General features: G+C 43.1%; 1 protein-coding gene and 1 non-coding gene across 4 annotated transcripts in view; one reads left to right on the top strand and one right to left on the bottom strand.

Moving 5' to 3' along the window:
* The window catches only part of FRMD8 (FERM domain containing 8), a 51434-nt gene extending 34092 nt beyond the window's left edge, over positions 1-17342 (bottom strand). The window contains exons 1-4 of one of the 3 annotated variants that reach the window (XM_085896085.1): positions 17197-17342; positions 8936-9514; positions 8593-8749; positions 8018-8086 (exon numbers count right to left, since the gene is read on the bottom strand). In XM_085896085.1, the coding sequence (XP_085752211.1) occupies positions 8018-8084 (67 nt within the window). In that variant the 5' untranslated portion in view covers positions 8085-8086; positions 8593-8749; positions 8936-9514; positions 17197-17342. The remainder of the gene's footprint in view (positions 1-8017; positions 8087-8592; positions 8750-8935; positions 9515-17196) is intronic. The other 2 variants (XM_085896084.1, XM_085896086.1) reach the window with 2 other exon arrangements.
* Positions 17111-17183, top strand: TRNAK-UUU (transfer RNA lysine (anticodon UUU)). Its single transcript has one exon. It is a non-coding gene; the product is annotated as a tRNA-Lys (tRNA).
* Positions 17343-24100: the final 6758 nt, after the last annotated feature.

Here is a 24100-nt window from a genome sequence, read left to right on the forward strand (position 1 = left end):
ACAGTTGCGTCCACACCACGGTCCAGCCTGACCACCAGAAATAGCTACGGGGTGTGTGTGTGTGTGTGTGTGTGTGTGTGTGTGTGTGTGTGTGTGTGTGTGTGTGTGTGTGTGTGTGTGTGTGTGTGTGTGTGTGTGTGTGTGTGTGTGTGTGTGTGTGTGTGTGTGTGTCTGCTTGGCACCTTAGAAGGTTAGAGATCTCTTTATTCATTGGAATTGTCTGTGTTTTTCCCCACGCCCGATCCCTCTTCTTGCCGAGTCTTGTTATTTCTGATAATAATAAAAAAGAATAAACACCATCAACACAGTGAAAAGTGACTCGTGCCACCTTCCTCGTCCCATTTGCGGTAGAGCGATTAGAACCGCCATGTTTGGGTTATAAACAAATAAATCGCCTCCATCGTTTCGGCTCATTCTACGTTGGCGGGACTGTTCAAGTCACGTGGACGTCACATTGGTGTCAGGGTGTTGGATGTTCGAACCCCTCTAAATTATATACCAGGATTAAAATCTCGCCACGAATTGGAATATAAAATTATTACAGAAAAGCGCGCGAGCGCGGGAAAATTTTGGCAGGATTTTTCAAATTTAAATTAATTGGCGGCAAACGGGACTTCTGCACCATGGCGGATGTGCAGATGTTTGAGGAGGAAGGCCACGTGTCTGGCAGCGAGTCGGGGGAAGAGGGGAGAGACGGGGGGTAGGGTTGGAACCTCCCCCATTCCGAGCGTGGACCGTGCTTCATTGCCCGTAACGGGGCCGGCAGTGCCAGAAACCGGTGCGATGACGATCCAGACACTGTTGGAACGTTTAATAGGGGACATGACGGTACAAATGGCAAATCAATTCGTGACACAGAGGGCAGAAATGACAGCACAAATGGCAAATCAATTCGTGACACAGAGGGCAGAAATGACGGCACAAATGGAAAATCAATTCGTGACACAGAGGGCAGAAATGACAGATCAATTGGGGGTAATGGGGGTACAGTTGGGTGCACGGATTGATTTAATGAGGGATGAATTGGGGGAAAAGATGGAGAAAATGAAAACTGAGATGCAGGAGTGTGTGGATGTTAAATTGGGAGAAATACAAAGTAAATTCGAGGATAGATTGGAGGAAACAAAGGTAGAAATTACATTGGAGGGGGAAAATATACGGAAAAAATTGGTAGATAAAATTGATGCAACGAACATTCTGGTTGATAAAGTGGATGAAAGCCTGGAACGTCATCGTGCCTGTGTGGATGCTCGTATGCAGCTGCAAGTTGAAGTGTGGGGAGAGCTGAGGAAGCAAGGGATGAATTTGGCGGAGGAGGTAAAAGGATTGGAGGCTCGTTTGGACGAACAAGATAACATTATGAGCCAAGATGAAGTCTTGGATAAAGGCCTGGTAGAGCCGTCTTTTGTAAGTAGAGTGTCCGGGTTGGTTGAGGAGCAGCTACAAACTCGCGACGGAGCCTTGGAGGAGGTTGTGCGGGCCCAGAAGATCCTGCGGGAAGAGGTGAATCGGTCCATTCAACGTTTGGAACAGGAGGCAAAATTGACCCATGAGACCCTCACCACAAAACATCTTTGGCCACAGTGGGCTCCGAAATTGGATACGCAGCCACAAGGGTGTTTGATCCCTGGGCTGGATTCGGACAAGGGAGAAACTGAGAAGCGGGCCACCGTAAAAGTGATCCCCCTGGTAAATTTCGACGGGTCAGGGAGCGTTGAAGCTTTTCTGACGCAATTTGAGTGCATTTCCTGACTAAACGGGTGGAATGAGCAGGAACGTACAGGGAATTTGGTGGCAACGTTGTGGGGACCAGCCGCAGATGTGTTAAACGTAATCGCGGAGGGGGTGTTGACCAGCTCCCACATTTGCGAGGCGTTGAGCCGTCGGTTTGGGTTCGCGGCAAACTGTGATCTGGTGCGGGCTCAGCTCCAGCACCGCAGATTAAAGCCGGGTGAGACAGTGCAGGAGCTGGCACAGGACATTTACCAATCAGTCAGGATCGCGTATCGGGACCTTACAGTGGAGGCAGGGGACAGACTGGCACTAGAGAAATTTTTAGCTGCTCTTCCTGACCCTGAGGTCCGAGCGCTAGTGGAGTTACAGGATCCACCCACCGTTCACCGAGCGGCCGAGTGCGCGGCCAGGCTAGCCTCGTGGAGTCAGCCGGGTCGGGTGCCCGAGAGGCCATCGGTGACGGTCCGACAGGCGGAGATCCAGGATCAAGGAGGGGGGCTGGGAGAAATTGGCATTACCCAAATGTTACAGGAAATCTGCCAGAAACTGTTAAGTTTGATAAGGGGTAATTCGGTAGTTGGTGCGCCAAAGCGGCGGGGTCCAGCCCAGCCAATAGAGCAATTAGATTATGGCCGAGGGGGTCCGGAACCGGGAGAGACATTACATCGATACTTACGGGGGCCTTTTATGGGGAGTTGTTTCCGGTGCGGGCGAAGAGGACACATGCAACGATATTGCCGGTACCCGGCGATGGAGGGACCCTCCAATAGACTTTTAGACTCGGAGAGGGTGAATCCTCCTCCTGAACCGCCAGGTCTATCCGAGATGCCCTTTCATAGGTCGGGTCCGAAGATCACTGTCGGGGGTCCGGGAGACTAGATCGGGCTGAGCATATAGGGCCATGCACGGCTGGTGAGATTGTGGCGAAGTGCCTCCTTTAGTGAAAAAAAAATGAATTGTGGGAAAATTGGCATGGGTTTGTAAGTTCTGCTGGGTTTTAGAGTGACAATCGGGACAGTGGGTAATTGGAAACAAAGCGGGCACGAGTGGCTGTCCAATGGCTGTTGCGTGGATCGGGTGAGAAGTGCTGTGTGAGTTGTTTTAAGTGAAGAAGTGAAATGTATGGTGCACACATTGTTTTTTTTTTTGGGCATGGTGTGGTAACAGGGAAGGTCATGGTCGGTGAAGTGTTAGAAATGCAGGTGTCACATGTAAGGCCGATGGGGTGGGGGAGTCATGTGGGTTTTGTGGGTGGGGATGATGTGCTTGTCCACAGGGATTGCTGAGGCTCACGGTGAGCGTGAATTGCGACCCCCTTCAAGGAGATTCACCACCTGGTGGCTAATGGTGACAGTGTCTGGAGGCAACTGGGAGAGGGTCTGGTTGGGCGACCAAGGCGGGTAGGACCTTGGCGACCCAGGAAGGCCAGAGGAGCCAGTGAGACCCCTTCCAGAGTGTTGTACGGGATTAGAGCTGATGGCTACCAGGGGGGAGGGAATCAAAGGGAGCGGGGTGGAGAAACGTCCGGGTTGGACTAAAGCTTACCTGTGGGCATGGTTGCACCTGAGATGCCCCCATCATCTTGTGGTAACCCACCCCACGGCCATGACGGGATTCAGCCTGCATGATTAAAATGAGGACCATGACCTAGAAATGTGATGATGACCATGGTGTGAGTGTTGTGAAGATGTGTGAGTCCCACCCGATCCCGCACAACTTGACAGATGCAGCAAGGGCATGATATCCGCATAATTTTGGGGCAAGCAAATTTGAAAATTGGCTCCCCAGGCAACGCTGGGTCTATTAGCATCCACTGGGGGAGGCGGTCAAGTGTAAATATCCTGTGAATAGTGTCGTTAAGGCTTAGAGTAGGAATATAAAGTACAAGTGTTGTGTTTTTGTGGAACCTTTTGTTTCCCCTCCCCAGATCACTGGAAGAGTGCTGGGCAGGAGCGATGATCCGGAGGATGGAGTGCAACTTCGCTCAGTGCTCTCATGAAATAAAATAAAATAAAATAAAAAAAAACGAATGATTGTTTAGGCGAGGATAAGGCCATAATGGGGTAGTACATTAAGCAGGATAGGTAAGTTAGCTGCGACTCGCTGCCCATTGCCCCTCCTACTTTATTTCGTTAGGTTAATTAGGCGCGAGTCAGTAAGTGTTAAGGCTGGTACGGTAGCGCCTGTGATATACCTTGCAGGAGCTGCGGTACCAGAGGAGGGGGCAGTGTTACGTTTGAGGGGGGGGTATGCATTCAAAGGGTAATTAGGATGTTTAATTAGGTATGCCATGCTGTTCGAGTTTACCAGGATCTCGATGTAATAAGTAGTAATTCAGTGGTGATAAGTTGTCTAGTAAATGTTCATTTCTTCAAGGGGGAAATGATAAATGTCACGTAATTAGATAGGGACACGGGATAGGGTAAGTGTGTCTGCATAAACCCCTTTTGGTATTCTCTGGAGACTGGCCGTGACGTCACAGGACAGTGCAGAGGATGGCTCGCCCCGTGATCACGATTGGCGGAAGGCGATGGCGGTGGGCCAATAAACGGCTCGATTGGGAGTGACGAGGACGAAGGATAAAAAGGTTCTGTTCGGGGTCGAAAAGGAAGAAGAAGAAGATTACAACCAAACGATCGTGTTTTTTTGGTGTGGAACCTGTGGCGGCAGAGAGCGGCCTGGTGGCTGTGCTGAGTCGATTGTGCTCTTGATCGTGCCTGGGAGCCTTGCCGAGCCTCGCTTTGGTTGGCTCTGGGGTTCTGCTGACCCGCAGTACGGGGTCGGACGGCGGGCGGACCTGCCTCCTGCTCGCGGCTTGGCGCGGGAGCTGGTTCCCTGGCGGCTGTGGGCGGACTTGGGCCAGGACCAGGAGGTCGACAGCACCGCGGTTTCTCCTGCCCCCCTGAGGAGAGCAAGGCCGGCTCGTCCGGCGCCGATCCAGGGACAGTTGCGTCCACACCACGGTCCAGCCTGACCACCAGAAATAGCTACGTTGTGTGTGTGTGTGTGTGTGTGTGTGTGTGTGTGTGTGTGTGTGTGTGTGTGTGTATGTGTGTGTATGTGTGTGTATGTGTGTGTGTGTGTGTGTGTGTGTGTGTGTGTGTGTGTGTGTTTGTGTGTGTGTGTGTGTGTGTGTGTGTGTGTGTGTGTGTGTGTGTGTGTGTGTGTGTGTGTGTGTGTGTGTGTGTGTGTGTGTGTGTGTGTGTGTGTGTGTGTGTGTGTCTGCTTGGCGCCTTAGAAGGTTTGAGATCTCTTTATTCATTGGAATTGTCTGTGTTTTTCCCCACGCCCGATCCCACACCATCCCGTCGAATCGCCCCGGATCCCTCTTCTTGCCGAGTCTTGTTATTTCTGATAATAATAAAAAAAGAATAAACACCATCAACTCAGTGAAAAGTGACTCGTGCCACCCTTCCTCGTCCCGTTTGCGGTAGAGCGATTAGAACCGCCATGTTTGGGTTATAAACAAATAAATCGCCTCCATCGTTTCGGCTCATTCTACGTTGGCGGGACTGTTCAAGTCCCGTGGACGTCACAATATTAATACTGAAGGACCAATTTTGTGCTCCTCCTCGCAGTGGTGTCACGTTTCTCTCGGTACTGTGACCTGGACTGAAAGAAACATGGTACCTGCAAGAGTGCATCGCACATAGTGGCAATTGTCAAACTTCAACTCTGAAGCAGAATAAACACTTTTCGTTTTACATGGCGACGTGTGACGTCACCGCTGAGAGGCGTCAGGACGTCATGACATCATCGGTTATTCGCCGACGCCATTACGTCCGTCGTCAGAACGTTACTGCTGAAAGGTGTAATTACTAATTCCACTCCTCGAAAATAGCATCTGCAATGTAAAACCCTCTTCTGCACATGGTGACTACCTCAGAATGTGAATTTGACACGAAAAATGTAACAAGAAACATTGTACAGTAGACACCGCTTTATAAATCCACCATGGGACCACGCCGTTTGGATTTATTAAGTGGAGAACCTATTTTCAGCCACCGAGTGGATAGATAAGACAAAAAGCGAATGTCGTTAAACACTGCTTTATGCTACAAAACATTGATTCATCAAACGGTGACAAGGGGATTGTTCAAATGAATCTCTCCAAGGTCGCTTGCTTGGGAGGGAAGGTTTTGCGCAAATGTTCCTTTATTGAATCAGTCACGTGGCGGAAATCGGGATGGGCAAAACCTGAGAGCTGCATCTCCTGTCCAATTTGGAGAGTGCCGTCCGCATCTCTGCCACTGTTGGCATCGGCTCGGGTTGGTCGTCGCTTTCTTCCCTTGACTATTGGGATTCGGGGTTGGAGGGATTCGAGCGGCAGTGGGATTCGAAGTCAGTCACCAGTTGCTGTTGTTGTTGGGTTGTTTTTTGTTTTTTTTTTCACTCTGCGGCAGCGCATATACTACATCAAGCTTAGGTTGAGAACGCGCACGTGCCAAGCAGGTGGATTTCTCCATGTAAAATTCCGTTCCAACTCATTTTGGTCACAATCAGCGGCTGGATTTTGTAAAGCGGCGTCTACTGTATCTTCTATATATTAATACTGAAGGACCAATTTTGTGCTCCTGCCCGCGGTCGCGTCACGTTTTTCTCAGTACTGTGACCTGGACTGAAAGAAACTTCGTACCTGTAAGAGTGCATCGCACATAGTGGCAATAGTCAACCTTCAACTCTGAAGCAGAATAAACACTTTTCGTTGAGACGGGGGCGAGGAGTGAAGAGGCGGGGGTGGGGGATGAAGAGATGGGGGATGAAGAGACGGGGGGCAAGGTAGGCAAATTGAAAGCGGGAGATGGGGGAAATGGGGCGGGGGCTGGGTTGAATTAGGCGGTTGAGTGTGATGGGGTGGACAGGGGGGTGGGGGCCCAGGGACAAGTGGGGCGGGGAATCAAAAGACGGGGGGGCGCGGAGTGAAGAGGCGGGGCCATTACATTTTTGGGCGGGGTTAAGCAAATTGAATGGGGCAAGGGCAAGCACACCCTGTCCAGTCCATGTGTGGGTGGTTGAATGAACGGAATCCGTCTGTGACGGGGTTTCAGCTAGTATGTATTAAATAAACTGGTTTAACTGTACAAGAGGAACTGAATTCTTCAACAGTAGATAGCTTGGGTTAGTTCTGCTCCTTGTCTCTTTACTGCATGAATTTGTATCATTGTATGTCTTTTGCCACACCACACAAATGCTGTATGAACAACGCCTGCCACCCCCCCCCCCACCACCGTCTTCGCTCCAACACATGCTTTTCCTCATGCTTATAAATAAACCAGTCAGTTGTTCAGTTCAACCTGATCACAGCATCCTTTCCTCCATTAGTCCAGCACAGTCTGCAAAATTATTAGACAGGAAGTTTTAACCCACATGATTTGCTCTCGTTAACCAGTGTGCATTCAAAAGTATCGCTCAGCAGTAATCCAAACGTGTACCGAGGGCACGAGACTCAGTTAATCAAGTCAGGTCTTCACATAAACGGTGTTAGACTTGACGAAGTTAATCGATGTTCGCAGTTGCTTAGCAACCCACCAGGCATGGAGTTATCCACGGCACGTCGGCTGACAGGGTTAGGTGTGCGGGAGGAACCCGAGTGCTTCCCCTCGTGGTAATCCGTGAACCTCCGAACCCACAACAATATAACATAGCTCAAGGTTTTCAACCTTTCTTCAATTTGTTGGTGATCTATTGATTATATATTTTTTTCTGTATATTCAAATTTACAATATCAGTATAATTGATATGAAAAATTTTACCAATATCACCGGACCCTGCAAAGAGGGAATGGGAATGTCAAAAATATTTGCTTGCCTCCCATTGTGAGTCCAAACTTGAGACGGTCTTGATTTGTCCCGTCCTGCTTTGATCGCAACATAGTGTGCCTGAGAGCCATTGACCTCTGATAAACAATAGGGGATGTGGCATGTAACGCTGGTTCGCTCAGCCAATTAACATCCGCCGGCACAATTCCCATTTTGCTTCAATAATCTCACAGGTATGGTAAACCGACCCTGGGCGTGAAGATCCGGCCAGAGATGAGTGTTATACACTGCATCTGTGGTCTTTTTTTCTTTTAAATAGATGCCTCAGACTCCGAGTTATCCGAGAGCAGCAAGGTCCATAACAGAATGTTAAAAAAGTGGAGCCATTTGTTTGTTTGTTTTAGGGAGGTTGGGTGAAAGAGGGGAGGGACTTGCCTACACACATGTAGAGTAGCTCAGTACTTGTCCAGGCTGATGTATGTGATGCAAATATGGGTTCAATTGCTGCAACACAATATCCTCACCTCTCATCGACAGAGAACTTTCACTGCCCTGCCGAGCCAGTGTAGCCTCTTCTTCCTCTTCCGCCATCTCTGTGCAGAATATTAAAAAAAAGAACAATCCATACAATTAAAGTTCAATAACACAGCAATTCAAAAATTAGCAAAAAAAAACCTTTCCTTTTCCTTCCTTCCTTCCTTCCATAGAAGTGCTGCTTCATCAGGGTGAACATTACAGACTGTAGTTGTGCGCAAGCAAGGAACAGCGCTGAGACAACCATTATACCAGCACGCTGGTCCTCATTTCGCCGACCTCGGAAGGATGACAGGCCGAGTCAACCCCACCTGGTGTTAATTCAGCGGTCAACGGGGCTCGAACTCATGACCCTCAGATCCCAAGCCAACCACCCTCATCACCAAACCGAGTCAACCCCACCTGGTGTTAATTCAGCGGTTAACGGGGCTCGAACTCATGACCCTCAGATCCCAAGCCAACACACCACAGACCACACCACCACACAATTTCGCCCTCAACACGTGAAAGACTCATATTCAAACACTTTGACCGATAAAAACGTCACGTCACGTCACGGAACAACCTGAACGTCCATCAAGCCACCACAGCACGACGGAAGACGATGTCCCGTCAACACGGCACGGCACAGCGCAAGACAAGGCAAGACGTCGTCATCGCACGGCACGACCACGTCCCGTCACAGGACACAGAAGTTGTGTGCGCCCCCCACCCCCCGACAGCTGCAGGAAAAGAAAATAAAATCTGCAGTTTGTTCCCGAATTTGATTCAAACATAATATATGTTGATTGATCACCTGCAAGAAACCAAAGCAAAAGTGAAATTCGAACCATGAGGTGTTTGGCCTCGAGTTGTTACGAACACCAATAGACATGTTCGTTTTACCTCAGGAATAAATTAACACTTACCGAGATTAAACTGATCTCTCAATAACTCCTTCCTTCAATGACCGCTCGACGACTCCTTCTGGGCCCCGATTTACCGCTTCGTCGCTTCCGTTGTGAACAGCACAGGATTCCAGCCTCTTCTTCTTTCTTCTTATTTCTCCCCAGTGCATTCCCCACCTGATTTGACAGAAGTTCCTCCGCTTTCCCAGCTCCGCCTCCCCACACGAACCTTCACCGTTCCCGCCCTTTCGTCACGCCCACAAATTCCTCTTCAGGTGTTCTCATAAAGGAACACGTGGTGTGATCAGTCCGTGAGATCAGGTTTTGCGCTCGAGCTCAAAGAGAGACCGCCGATCCGAACCGATTCCAGTGAACTCGATGATGGTGACGTCACCAGTTATGCTCGACGTCACGATGTTTCGTTTCTCTCATGTCGAGACGACACATTCTTCGTTACGAGTGAACCACAAGACTCGAGGTTTCATTGAGTGTTCAACCACGAAGATTTTGCATTGCACGGACACATGGACCTCTTCTTTCGCTGAACACCTCAGCTTGGATGTTTGAGGGGCCGTTGAGCGGTGTATGATGTCAGCAACGCTGTTAACGCAATTTTCTCAGTGAAAATTTAAAAAACAACCTTCATGCGAACGATTTGCAAAGATTTTCGTAACAAAACAGCCAATCAGTAAAAACAGCGTACAAAAAAGATTGGTAAAATCAGTAAAAACAGCGTACAAAAAAAAAAAAAGTAAAAACAGCGGTTTAAACAGCCAATGAGTAAAAACACAGCGGTTTAAACAGCCAATGAGTAAAAACACAGCGGTTTAAACAGCCAATCAGTAAAAACACAACGGTTTAAACAGCCAATCAGTAAAAACACAGCGGTTTAAACAGCCAATGAGTAAAAACACAGAGGTTTAAACAGCCAATCAGTAAAAACACAGCGGTTTAAACAGCCAATCAGTAAATACACAGCGGTTTAAACAGCCAATGAGTAAAAACACAGCGGTTTAAACAGCCAATGAGTAAAAACACAGAGGTTTAAACAGCCAATCAGTAAAAACAGCGGTTTAAATAGCCAATGAGTAAAAACACAGCGGTTTAAACAGCCAATGAGTAAAAACACAGCGGTTTAAACAGCCAATGAGTAAAAACACAGCGGTTTAAACAGCCAATGAGTAAAAACACAGCGGTTTAAACAGCCAATGAGTAAAAACACAGCGGTTTAAACAGCCAATGAGTAAAAACACAGCGGTTTAAACAGCCAATGAGTAAAAACACAGCGGTTGAAACAGCCAATCAGTAAAAACACAGCGGTTTAAACAGCCAATGAGTAAAAACACAGCGATTTAAACAGCCAATCAGTAAAAACACAGCGGTTAAACAGCCAATGAGTAAAAACACAGCGGTTTAAACAGCCAATGAGTAAAAACACAGCGGTTTAAACAGCCAATCAGTAAAAACACAGCGGTTTAAACAGCCAATCAGTAAAAACACAGCGGTTTAAACAGCCAATGAGTAAAAACACAGCGGTTTAAACAGCCAATGAGTAAAAACACAGCGGTTTAAACAGCCAATCAGTAAAAACACAACGGTTTAAACAGCCAATCAGTAAAAACACAGCGGTTTAAACAGCCAATGAGTAAAAACACAGCGGTTTAAACAGCCAATGAGTAAAAACACAGCGGTTTAAACAGCCAATGAGTAAAAACACAGCGGTTTAAACAGCCAATGAGTAAAAACACAGCGGTTTAAACAGCCAATGAGTAAAAACACAGCGGTTTAAACAGCCAATGAGTAAAAACACAGCAGTTTAAACAGCCAATGAGTAAAAACACAGCGGTTTAAACAGCCAATGAGTAAAAACACAGCGGTTTAAACAGCCAATGAATAAAAACACAGCGGTTTAAACAGCCAATGAGTAAAAACACAGCGGTTTAAACAGCCAATCAGTAAAAACACAGCGGTTTAAACAGCCAATCAGTAAAAACACAGCGGTTTAAACAGCCAATCAGTAAAAACACAGCGGTTTAAACAGCCAATCAGTAAAAACACAGCGGTTTAAACAGCCAATGAGTAAAAACACAGCGGTTTAAACAGCCAATGAGTAAAAACACAGCGGTTTAAACAGCCAATCAGTAAAAACACAGCGGTTTAAACAGCCAATCAGTAAAAACACAGCGGTTTAAACAGCCAATGAGTAAAAACACAGCGGTTTAAACAGCCAATGAGTAAAAACACAGCGGTTTAAACAGCCAATCAGTAAAAACACAGCGGTTTAAACAGCCAATCAGTAAAAACACAGCGGTTTAAACAGCCAATGAGTAAAAACACAGCGGTTTAAACAGCCAATCAGTAAAAACACAGCGGTTTAAACAGCCAATCAGTAAAAACACAGCGGTTTAAACAGCCAATCAGTAAAAACACAGCGGTTTAAACAGCCAATGAGTAAAAACACAGCGGTTTAAACAGCCAATCAGTAAAAACACAGCGGTTTAAACAGCCAATCAGTAAAAACACAGCGGTTTAAACAGCCAATGAGTAAAAACACAGCGGTTTAAACAGCCAATGAGTAAAAACACAGCGGTTTAAACAGCCAATGAGTAAAAACACAGCGGTTTAAACAGCCAATGAGTAAAAACACAGCGGTTTAAACAGCCAATGAGTAAAAACACAGCGGTTTAAACAGCCAATGAGTAAAAACACAGCGGTTTAAACAGCCAATGAGTAAAAACACAGCGGTTTAAACAGCCAATGAGTAAAAACACAGCGGTTTAAACAGCCAATGAGTAAAAACACAGCGGTTTAAACAGCCAATCAGTAAAAACACAGCGGTTTAAACAGCCAATGAGTAAAAACACAGCGGTTTAAACAGCCAATCAGTAAAAACACAGCGGTTTAAACAGCCAATCAGTAAAAACACAGCGGTTTAAACAGCCAATCAGTAAAAACACAGCGGTTTAAACAGCCAATCAGTAAAAACACAGCGGTTTAAACAGCCAATGAGTAAAAACACAGCGGTTTAAACAGCCAATCAGTAAAAACACAGCGGTTTAAACAGCCAATGAGTAAAAACACAGCGGTTTAAACAGCCAATGAGTAAAAACACAGCGGTTTAAACAGCCAATCAGTAAAAACACAGCGGTTTAAACAGCCAATCAGTAAAAACACAGCGGTTTAAACAGCCAATGAGTAAAAACACAGCGGTTTAAACAGCCAATGAGTAAAAACACAGCGGTTTAAACAGCCAATGAGTAAAAACACAGCGGTTTAAACAGCCAATCAGTAAAAACACAGCGGTTTAAACAGCCAATCAGTAAAAACACAGCGGTTTAAACAGCCAATGAGTAAAAACACAGCGGTTTAAACAGCCAATCAGTAAAAACACAGCGGTTTAAACAGCCAATCAGTAAAAACACAGCGGTTTAAACAGCCAATCAGTAAAAACACAGCGGTTTAAACAGCCAATGAGTAAAAACACAGCGGTTTAAACAGCCAATCAGTAAAAACACAGCGGTTTAAACAGCCAATGAGTAAAAACACAGCGGTTTAAACAGCCAATCAGTAAAAACACAGCGGTTTAAACAGCCAATCAGTAAAAACACAGCGGTTTAAACAGCCAATCAGTAAAAACACAGCGGTTTAAACAGCCAATCAGTAAAAACACAGCGGTTTAAACAGCCAATCAGTAAAAACACAGCGGTTTAAACAGCCAATGAGTAAAAACACAGCGGTTTAAACAGCCAATCAGTAAAAACACAGCGGTTTAAACAGCCAATCAGTAAAAACACAGCGGTTTAAACAGCCAATCAGTAAAAACACAGCGGTTTAAACAGCCAATGAGTAAAAACACAGCGGTTTAAACAGCCAATGAGTAAAAACACAGCGGTTTAAACAGCCAATCAGTAAAAACACAACGGTTTAAACAGCCAATCAGTAAAAACACAGCGGTTTAAACAGCCAATGAGTAAAAACACAGAGGTTTAAACAGCCAATCAGTAAAAACACAGCGGTTTAAACAGCCAATCAGTAAATACACAGCGGTTTAAACAGCCAATGAGTAAAAACACAGCGGTTTAAACAGCCAATGAGTAAAAACACAGCGGTTTAAACAGCCAATGAGTAAAAACACAGCGGTTTAAACAGCCAATGAGTAAAAACACAGCGGTTTAAACAGCCAATCAGTAAAAACAGCGGTTTAAACAGCCAATGAGTAAAAACACAGCGGTTTAAACAGCCAATGAGTAAAAACACAGCGGTTTAAACAGCCAATGAGTAAAAACACAGCGGTTTAAACAGCCAATGAGTAAAAACACAGCGGTTTAAACAGCCAATGAGTAAAAACACAGCGGTTTAAACAGCCAATGAGTAAAAACACAGCGGTTTAAACAGCCAATCAGTAAAAACACAGCGGTTGAAACAGCCAATCAGTAAAAACACAGCGGTTTAAACAGCCAATGAGTAAAAACACAGCGATTTAAACAGCCAATCAGTAAAAACACAGCGGTTAAACAGCCAATGAGTAAAAACACAGCGGTTTAAACAGCCAATGAGTAAAAACACAGCGGTTTAAACAGCCAATCAGTAAAAACACAGCGGTTTAAACAGCCAATCAGTAAAAACACAGCGGTTTAAACAGCCAATCAGTAAAAACACAGCGGTTTAAACAGCCAATCAGTAAAAACACAGCGGTTTAAACAGCCAATGAGTAAAAACACAGCGGTTTAAACAGCCAATGAGTAAAAACACAGCGGTTTAAACAGCCAATCAGTAAAAACACAGCGGTTTAAACAGCCAATCAGTAAAAACACAGCGGTTTAAACAGCCAATGAGTAAAAACACAGTGGTTTAAACAGCCAATCAGTAAAAACACAGCGGTTTAAACAGCCAATGAGTAAAAACACAGCGGTTTAAACAGCCAATGAGTAAAAACACAGCGGTTTAAACAGCCAATGAGGAAAAACACAGCGGTTTAAACAGCCAATGAGTAAAAACATAACGGTTTAAACAGCCAATCAGTAAAAACACAGCAGTTTAAACAGCCAATGAGTAAAAACACAGCGGTTTAAACAGCCAATGAGTAAAAACACAGCGGTTTAAACAGCCAATCAGTAAAAACACAGCGGTTTAAACAGCCAATCAGTAAAAACACAGCGGTTTAAACAGCCAATGAGTAAAAACACAGCGGTTTAAACAGCCAATGAGTAAAAACACAGCGGTTTAAACAGCCAATGAGGAAAAACACAGCGGTTTAAACAGCCAATGAGTAAAAACATAACGGTTTAAACAGCCAATCAGTAAAAACACAGCAGTTTAAACAGCCAATCAGTAAAAACACAGCGGTTTAAACAGCCAATCAGTAAAAACAGCGTTAAACAGCCAATGAGTAAAAACATAACGGTTTAAACAGCCAATCAGTAAAAACACAGCAGTTTAAACAGCCAATCAGTAAAAACACAGCGGTTTAAACAGCCAATCAGTAAAAACAGCGTAAAAAAACCCAGTAAAAACACAGCGGTTTTAACAACCAATCAGTAAAAACACAGCGGTTTAAGCAACCAATCAGTAAAAACACAGCTTGGTTTTAACAACCAATCAGAAAAACAGTGGTTTAAACAGCCAATCAGTAAAAACACAGCGGTTTAAGCAACCAATCAGTAAAAACACAGCGGTTTAAACAGCCAATCAGTAAAAACACAGTGGTTTAAACAGCCAATCAGTAAAAACACAGCGGTTTAAACAACCAATCAGTAAAAACACAGCGGTTTAAACAACCAATCAGTAAAAACACAGCGGTTTAAACAGCTAATCAGTAAAAACACAGCGGTTTAAACAGCCAATCAGTAAAAACACAGCAGCTTAAACAGCCAATCAGTAAAAACACAGCCGTTTAAACAGCCAATCAGTAAAAACACAGCGGTTTAAACAGCGAATCAGTAAAAGCAGCGTAAAAAAACAGTAAAAACACAGCGGTTTAAACAACCAATCAGTAAAAACACAGTGGTTTAAACAACCAATCAGTAAAAACACAGCGGTTTAAACAGCCAATCAGTAAAAACACAGCGGTTTAAACAGCCAATCAGTAAAAACACAGCGGTTTAAACAACCAATCAGTAAAAACACAGCGGTTTAAACAACCAATCAGTAAAAACACAGCGGTTTAAACAGCCAATCAGTAAAAACACAGCGGTTTAAACAGCCAATCAGTAAAAACACAGCGGTTTAAACAGCCAATCAGTAAAAACACAGCGGTTTAAACAACCAATCAGTAAAAACACAGCGGTTTAAACAGCCAATCAGTAAAAACACAGCGGTTTAAACAGCCAATCAGTAAAAACACAGTGGTTTAAACAGCCAATCAGTAAAAACACAGCGGTTTAAACAACCAATCAGTAAAAACACAGCGGTTTAAACAACCAATCAGTAAAAACACAGCGGTTTAAACAACCAATCAGTAAAAACACAGCGGTTTAAACAGCCAATCAGTAAAAACACAGAGGTTGAAACAACCAATCAGTAAAAACACAGTGGTTTAAACAACCAATCAGGAAAAACACAGCGGTTTTAACAACCAATCAGTAAAAACACAGTGGTTTAAACAGCCAATCAGTAAAAACACAGCGGTTTAAACAGCCAATCATTAAAAACATAGCAGTTTAAACAGCCAATCAGTAAAAACACAGCGGTTTAAACAAGCCAATCAGTAAAACACAGCGTTTAAACAGCCAATCAGTAAAAACACAGCTAAACAGCCAATCAGTAAAAAACTGGTTTAAACAGCCAATCAGTAAAAACACAGCCGTTTAAACAGCCAATCAGTAAAAACACAGCGGTTTAAACAGCGAATCAGTAAAAGCAGCGTAAAAAAACAGTAAAAACACAGCGGTTTAAACAACCAATCAGTAAAAACACAGTGGTTTAAACAACCAATCAGTAAAAACACAGCGGTTTAAACAGCCAATCAGTAAAAACACAGCGGTTTAAACAGCCAATCAGTAAAAACACAGCGGTTTAAACAACCAATCAGTAAAAACACAGCGGTTTAAACAGCCAATCAGTAAAAACACAGCGGTTTAAACAACCAATCAGTAAAAACACAGTCGTTTAAACAGCCAATCAGTAAAAACACAGCGGTTTAAACAACCAATCAGTAAAAACACAGCGGTTTTAACAACCAATCAGTAAAAACACAGCGGTTTAAACAGCCAATGAGTAAAAACACAGCGGTTTAAACAGCCAATCAGTAAAAACACAGCGGTTTAAACAACCAATCAGTAAAAACACAGCGGTTTAAACAGCCAATCAGTAAAAACATAGCAGTTTAAACAGCCAATCAGTAAAAACACAGCGGTTTAAACAACCAATCAGTAAAAACACAGCGGTTTAAACAACCAATCAGTAAAAACACAGCGGTTTAAACAAACAATCAGTAAAAACACAGCGGTTTAAACAACCAATCAGTAAAAACACAGCGGTTTAAACAGCCAATCAGTAAAAACACAGTGGTTTAAACAGCCAATCAGTAAAAACAAAGCGGTTTAAACAACCAATCAGTAAAAACACAGCGGTTTAAACAACCAATCAGTAAAAACACAGCGGCTTAAACAGCCAATCAGTAAAAACCCAGCGCTTTAAACAGCCAATCAGTAAAAACACAGCGGTTTAAACAGCCAATCAGTAAAAACACAGCGGTTTAAACAACCAATCAGTAAAAACACAGCGGTTTAAACAGCCAATCAGTAAAAACACAGCGGTTTAAACAACCAATCAGGAAAAACACAGTGGTTTAAACAGCCAATCAGTAAAAACACAGCGGTTAAAACAACCAATCAGTAAAAACACAGCGGCTTAAACAGCCAATCAGTAAAAACCCAGCGCTTTAAACAGCCAATCAGTAAAACACAGCGGTTTAAACAGCCAATCAGTAAAAACACAGCGGTTTAAACAACCAATCAGTAAAAACACAGCGATTTAAACAGCCAATCAGAACGCAGAAGCTTGCAGGTCAACCAAACAAGTCGTCGACATTCCACAGACGTTTAAGTCCCACAGAAGTCGTCGACGTTTCAGCTTTTTGTCCCCACGTCGTCTATTTATTATTACGTTCACACTGGAGAGGTGCCAACGATGACAAAATTAAACTTATACCTGTAAAAGTAAATATAAGGGATGTCGGGGAACACTTTGTGCAGAGCCCGGATAGCTCAGTCGGTAGAGCATCAGACTTTTAATCTGAGGGTCCAGGGTTCAAGTCCCTGTTCGGGCGCGACTTATTTTACCGGCCTCAGTTGCCTTGATGATTCGAATGGCCCGCTCCTGTGTTGATATGAAGTTCCTTGTGAGGGATTTTTATCATCACTCGAAACAACCGCTCCAAGAGGGACGGGAAGAGGGCAATGGGTCATCGTCTTGTTTTTACTATTCTTCTTCTTTAATAGTGTTTTTACTCTTCTTCTTCTTTTGTTGAATTTTTACTCTTCTTCTTCTTTACTCGTGTTTTTACTCTTCTTCTTTAAACTTGTTTTTACTCTTCTTCTTTTATCGTGTTTTTACTATTCTTCTTCTTTTATCGTGTTTTTACTCTTCATCTTCTTTAATTTTGTTTTTACTCTTCTTCTTCTTTACTCGTGTTTTTACTTTTCTTCTTTACTCGTGTTTTTACTATTCTTCTTCTTTAATCGTGTTTTTACTCTTCTTCTTCTTTAATCGTGTTCTTACTCTTCTTCTTCTTTAATCGTGTTTTTACTCTTCTTCTTCTTTAATCGTTATTTTACTCTTCTTCTTCTTTAATCGTGTTTTTACTCTTCTTCTTCTTTAATCGTGTTTTTACTCTTCTTCTTTAATCGTGATTTTACTCTTATACTTTAATCGTGTTTTTACTCTTCTTCTTCTTTAATCGTGTTTTTACTCTTCTTCTTCTTTAATTTTGTTTTTACTCTTCTTCTTTAATCGTGCTTTTTACTCTTCTTCTTCTTGAATCGTGTTTTTACTCTTCTTCTTCTTGAATCGTGTTTTTACTCTTCTTCTTCTTTTATCGTGTTTTTACTCTTCTTCTTCTTCCACAGCCACAATAATTCCCACGTTCTTGTCCGGTTGTCCGTGGGAAGCTTGACCCAAGTCTTTCACAAACCAGCTGCCCAGGCCTCACGTCCCACAAGTTCTCGTCCTGCCAAGGGCCAAAACAAAAAGGTTTTGATGGCATTTTTTGTTTCTGGTCGACATCCATGCTTAAATGTTCCTTGAGGGTGTCAGGCAATGTTTGGAGCATTGCTTTGACAAAAATGGAGGTCAATCCAGTTGCAGTCCTAAAAAGAAGACCATTTGCCAACATCGTGTGGACTTTGTGTCCTTTGTCAAGTTTCTGAGAAGGAAACACTGCGGCTTTCTTCCGAGGAGGGTAAACAGAGAGTTAAGAAAGTGTGCATCGGAAAGGAGAAAAATTAGGAGATCTTGCAAATTTCTCGCTTTTAGACAGACTGGATTGTTGTGCCTGATTCTGAGTGGGACAGTGACCGAATCCATTGGTACAAAACATGTTGCAGTTCTTTGACATCTTGTACACATATTGAGAGACTCAAGAAAAAAAAAACTTCACAGGTCTTCAATAAATACAGAGGAAGATGAGAGCCAGCCAATTACTTCTCGTCAACTGTCTTCCATACCTGTTGACTGGGGGTAAAAATGCATATTTTGCCAATCAGATGAATGGCAAAAGGTGCGTAGTGTTGAGACTTTCGAGAAATCAGAAACAATATTGACATATGCAAAGTCAGATCATGATATGAGATTGAGACTCTCTGGCATCATTGATCTCATAGCTGTAGAAGGAAAATACACATCATTTAGAGTGTCCGAAGTGTCTGGTCTGGTCACGCTGAAGCTTTGCCAAAGTTGTGCACAAGCCTTGAAGCTGGGCTAGCATGTGGCCATGTACATGATGACGCGTCCACATGTACCCTCATCGATGGCTGTGCACTCATCCAAGCTTTGGAAAGCCAAATAATTGCCAGATTTGTGTCAGTGTTTGTGCAGTCCATATTCAAACACCTTGGAAGGACCAAAACTCATGTGTACATCACTTTTGATTGTTGTCTCCGAAGTCAATCAAGTGTTCAACAGGATCCAAGAGGACATCGAAATTAAGACCAATTAGAAAGCTTATTCAGAGACCAGAAGTTCTTCTTTCACAAGTCTGGGATCAGTTCCTGCAATTCGAGGAAAACAATGAAGATCTTGCCCACTTTCTATCTATTGAGCTACTTCGGAAGACTTCCTCTCTCACAGGAGACCACAAAGTCACAACTGGTGGAGGGCATCCAGATCCTGTGAATGCAAGATCGAACTAGAACGGCCACTCGGAAGAGCACATACCTCTGCCAGGCTGATTAGTTTACGTTTTGTATCTCACTGATAGGCCGGATATGCATTCGGACCTGAACTAAAATTTAATGGACTTGTTCTTGTCACCTAATCAACTCGTCCACTAAGTTCCGTCCGAATCCACCCACAACTTTTTGAGATATCCTGCTACATTTAGTTTTAGCCTGATCACTCAATGGTAAAGAATCACTCAAAAAATTCTCAGATCCCGATCTGGATTTGGATCTTTACCAAAATCTGACCATTTCGTCCTTGTCATATACCCAAGCTCTCCAGCAAATTTCATCCGAGTCCGTCCCCAACTTTTTGAGATATCCTGCACTCAAACAAGCAAACAGCCAGACAGGGGTGAAAACATCACCTCCATCCACCTTCGGTGGTGGAGATAATAAGCGAGATGTCAAAAACCTGTCTGCAATCCACGAAGAGGGAGATACGCGACTTATATTCCATGCCAAAGATGCCGACCAAAGCTCATACTCGCAACTTGTTGTGATGTGTCGCGATACCGATGTCCTTCGCCTCCTGCACTGCCATCTTGGACTCCTGGATGTGGAAGTGTGGATGGTTGCAGGTACGGCAAAACAAAGAAAATGCTTCCCGGTGCATTTGATAGCACCCACACTTGATGGGGTTCTTTTGGACAATTTGCTCAGATTCCATGCCTTCACCGGTTGCGATACCACCTCGTCCTTCACAGGCTTCTCCAAGAAGTCATGCTGGAAGGTGTATCAGAAATATCCTGCCCTTCTGGAAGGTATTGGTTTGGATGGTGAGATCTCAGATCCATAAGAATTTGTGTGAAAGCTGCACGGTGGTGGAGACCTGGAAATTCCAAGTGTGAATGAATTGAACTACACTCGATTCAGCAAGGCCAGGGAAGAGCTGGAGTGGCGTCCACCAAGGAGAGATTCCCGAGAGCTTCACTTGGCAGGATCGAACTACCAAGAAAAGACATGGATGCTGCCGGACAGAGCGGAAATGGAAGTTGGATCTGCAACCGAGCCCGAATGGATGGAAAGGACAGAAAGGTTTTTTTGAAGTTGTTTCGACGTGATTTCCAGCCGTCCCAAAGGCGTGCATCGAACTAACACCCTGTGGCTGTAAAACCAAGTGCAGCACAGTGAGATGCAGGTGTTGTCGTACAGGTCAGGTTTGCATGTACGAGTGACTGTGCGTGCGACGCAGATGGATGCGCAAAAAAATGCAATGACCTTAAAGACTACAGATTGAGTTTATTTGATGATGAACTGTGGAATATTTTCACACAACTGAGTCTGCACTGGCACTGAGAAAATGTACACAAGTGCTATTTTGAAAATACAAAATCATGGTTTGGAAAAGTTGAAAGAAATGATTTATAAAAAACATTCAAAACTAGAGGGGGAGCACTCGGTAGAGTGCAAAACCTCTGCCGCCAATACTGCTAGGTCACTCAAGTGAACCTGATATCCTATTCATTCAATTTGACGTCAATAGTGCTCACAGAGTTATAGTTTGCAACTTTCCCTTTTACTTTTAACTTTTACATACTCAATTCATTCGTCAAAACTAGATTCCTTGAGACAGAAATTGATTTTACGTGGGTATATCCACCTGAAGTTCCAAAATCAGCCGCAATTATAATTTTGGCATGTTTTTTTGTTGGAAATCACTTATAACATGAAGAAATGCAAAAAAAAAAAAAAATCGAAATTTTGTTTAAAAAAAAGTTTCAAAAGAATTTTTTTTCCTCTAACAATTTTTTTTTTTTGGGGGGGGGGGGTTGGAAATCACTTATAACATGTAGAAATGCAAAAAAAAACAGTTGGTGTCAAAGCCACCCAATGCTCGCCTGTTTATACATTTATCGTTTTTAAAAGACGAGTCTAATAATTAATATTTTTTATAAAGCATTGCAGTGAAGTATAATTATAAAGCAATATATGTATTTGTATATTGTAATCAGTAACAAGAGCGCAAGTGAGCACAATATACGCCCGAACAAGAAGGTATATACAGAATTGTGCGACTACATGAAAAACAGCATCCTGGTTACCTTGGCAACCACTTTAGATGACGAACGTATGTCACGACACAGCGTCTCCACAGTCTGTACCTATGTACCAAATATGAAACGTGAAAGTTGAAAACTTTGGGAGTTAGAATGCGGACAGGAACGGATGGACAGACAGACAGGCAGACGGACGGACGACCGGTATGACATAATACGCCCCGATATATATATATATATATATATATATATATATATATATATATATATATATATATATATATATATATATATATATATATATATATCGGGCGTATAAAAAATACTGTGGTAGATAAAAACATTAGAAAGGAAACTCGAGGGGGAGCACTCGGGAGAGTGCAAAACCTCCGCCGCCAATACTGCTGGGTCACTCAAGTGAACCTTGTATCTTATTCATTAAATATGACGTCAACACTGCTGACAGAGTTATAGTTGTTTTCTCCAACATTTTTTTTTGGGGGGGGGTGGGGTTGGAAATCACTTAAAACATGAAGAAATGCAAAAAAAAGAAATCGAAATTTTGTTGAAAAAAAAGTTGCAAAATTTTTTTTTCTCTACCAATTTTTTTTTTGGGGGGGGGGTTGGAAATCACTTAAAACATGAAGAAATGCAAAGAAAAGAAATCGAAATTTTGTTGAAAAAAAGTTGCAAATTTTTTTTTTTCTCCACCAATTTTTTTTGGGGGGGGTTGGAAATCACTTAAAGCATGTAGAAATGCAAAAAAAAATGTTTTTCTCTAACAAGTTTTTTTGGGGGGGTTGGAAATCACTTAAAACATGTAGAAATGCAAAAAAAAATTTATCTATTCTTTTTTGGGGGGGGGACTTTTTGGGGGGGTTTGAAATCACTTAAAACATGTATAAATGCAAAAAAAAAAATTTCTCTAAATTTTTTTTGGGGAGGGGGGGACCAAGTCCAAAATCTAATGGCATGATCCTTGGACCATACCTAATCCCCCCACTAAGTTTCGTCGAAATCCGTCAAGGAGTTTTTCCGTAATACAAAAAATTTAACATTTTCACGCTCACGCTCACGCCGGGGGTATCAGTATAGCTCTCTGTTCTTCGAACAGGCGAGCTAAAAAAATCAAATATTTTTTCAAAATGGCCGCCATAGCGGCCATATTGGATTTTGGACCAAGTCCAAAATTTAATGGCATGATCCTTGGACCATATCTAACCCCCCCCCTCCCCCACCAAGTTTCGTCGAAATCCGTCAAGGAGTTTTTCCGTAATACTGTTCACAAACAAACAAACAAACAGAAAGGGGTGAAAACAGTAACCTCCATCCATCTTTGATGGCGGAGGTTAATTATTTTGTATATTTTTCTTCTTGATATTAAGTAAAATTCCTGAAATTGAGTCGTTTGAAAAACAAAAATTCCAAGTAATCAGGAGTTTTCAATGAAATATCTTATATTTGACCTTTGACCATTGGCTGTGACCTTTGACACTTTTTTTTGTATACATTGTCGAAGCTCGTATGAGAGCTAACGCACAATGCACAGCAAGGGGAGCATGAGACAAGAGGGGTGGGAGAGGGAAGGACAAAAAAGTGGGGAACAGAGAGAAAACGAACCCTAAATTAAATTTTGTCTCCAGACGCTTCCGTGTGGTAATTAATGCTCCACCACACATCTGTCTTCCCTTCCTCTCACCTCACACTGTCTTCCATTTCCCCACCGCTCCTCACTCCTCCTCTCTCTCTCCTCCACCCCTCTCTCCCTATTTCCCCTTCCTTTTCTCTCTCCCCTATTTGGTATTCCCATCAGCGAAGCGACGGGTGGTATTTTCTTATACTCCAATATAGCGGAAACCCCAATCAAAACATTAAAGCTCGATTCCTAAACCCAACCCTAATGCTGGCCACACCCCGTTAATTTCCCCATCCACACCCTTTTGAGGTCTTTCCCTTTCAAACCCCGCTGGAGATAAACATTGGTTCTTAAACTCTTTTAATGTACAGGTTTTATTGTGCAGCAATTAAAAATAACAATTAATGAGTCTTGACATTCGAAGGACATCACAATATAACAGACTAAAAAGAAAACCACAAACCTTTTCGGTGTGCTCTCTTCAGGTGAAATTCACACAAAGTGAATGAGGTAAAGAAGAAAAACAGTCCACGAGACACCGATCAACAAGGTCAATTCCAATTGGATGTTCTCCACTGATGTGTCATCAACTCCCAACGGTCTAGGTGGGAGGAGCCTGTTCAGTGTTCAGCTCTCCAATTGGACGTTGCAGAGTTTGAGGCGGAGCCCCAAAGGTTGTTGTAGAATCCTCTTCATCAACATCTGTGATCGTGAGATGAGTTCGCGTTCCTCTTACTTCTTTGCACAAACAATCAAAGCGAGTGGACAAACTTGTTTTTGCTGACACAACAAAGGGTCTAAGACTCTAAGGAATAGATAAATGTCGCTTCTCATGTTCGGAGATATGTTATACTTCATCCTCTACTCTATATCTTGATGCATCCACATGCATATCCTGAAATCAAAGTCTCTTTTTAATTAACGAGTCATTGTATCTGCATGAAGGAGCACAATGAGTGATTAATTTGCATTGTAAGATCTCTCCTCAATGATCTCTCTGACTCTTTTTTTTTCTCATCAATGATCTCTCCGACTTTCTGGAAAATCCTCATTGTCTCTTTGCTGATGGCTCCACCCTCTGCCGTACCATCTGTCATCCCTCAGACCGGCAAGCAGCAGCTTCTTCACTCTCTGCAGATCTGGGTAAAATCACAAACTGGTCCAACACGTGGAA

Source organism: Eptatretus burgeri, chromosome 9, assembly GCF_056783735.1.
Source record: "Eptatretus burgeri isolate ZD-2024b chromosome 9, Ebu_testis_v1, whole genome shotgun sequence".
Taxonomy (NCBI): Eukaryota; Metazoa; Chordata; class Myxini; order Myxiniformes; family Myxinidae; genus Eptatretus; species Eptatretus burgeri.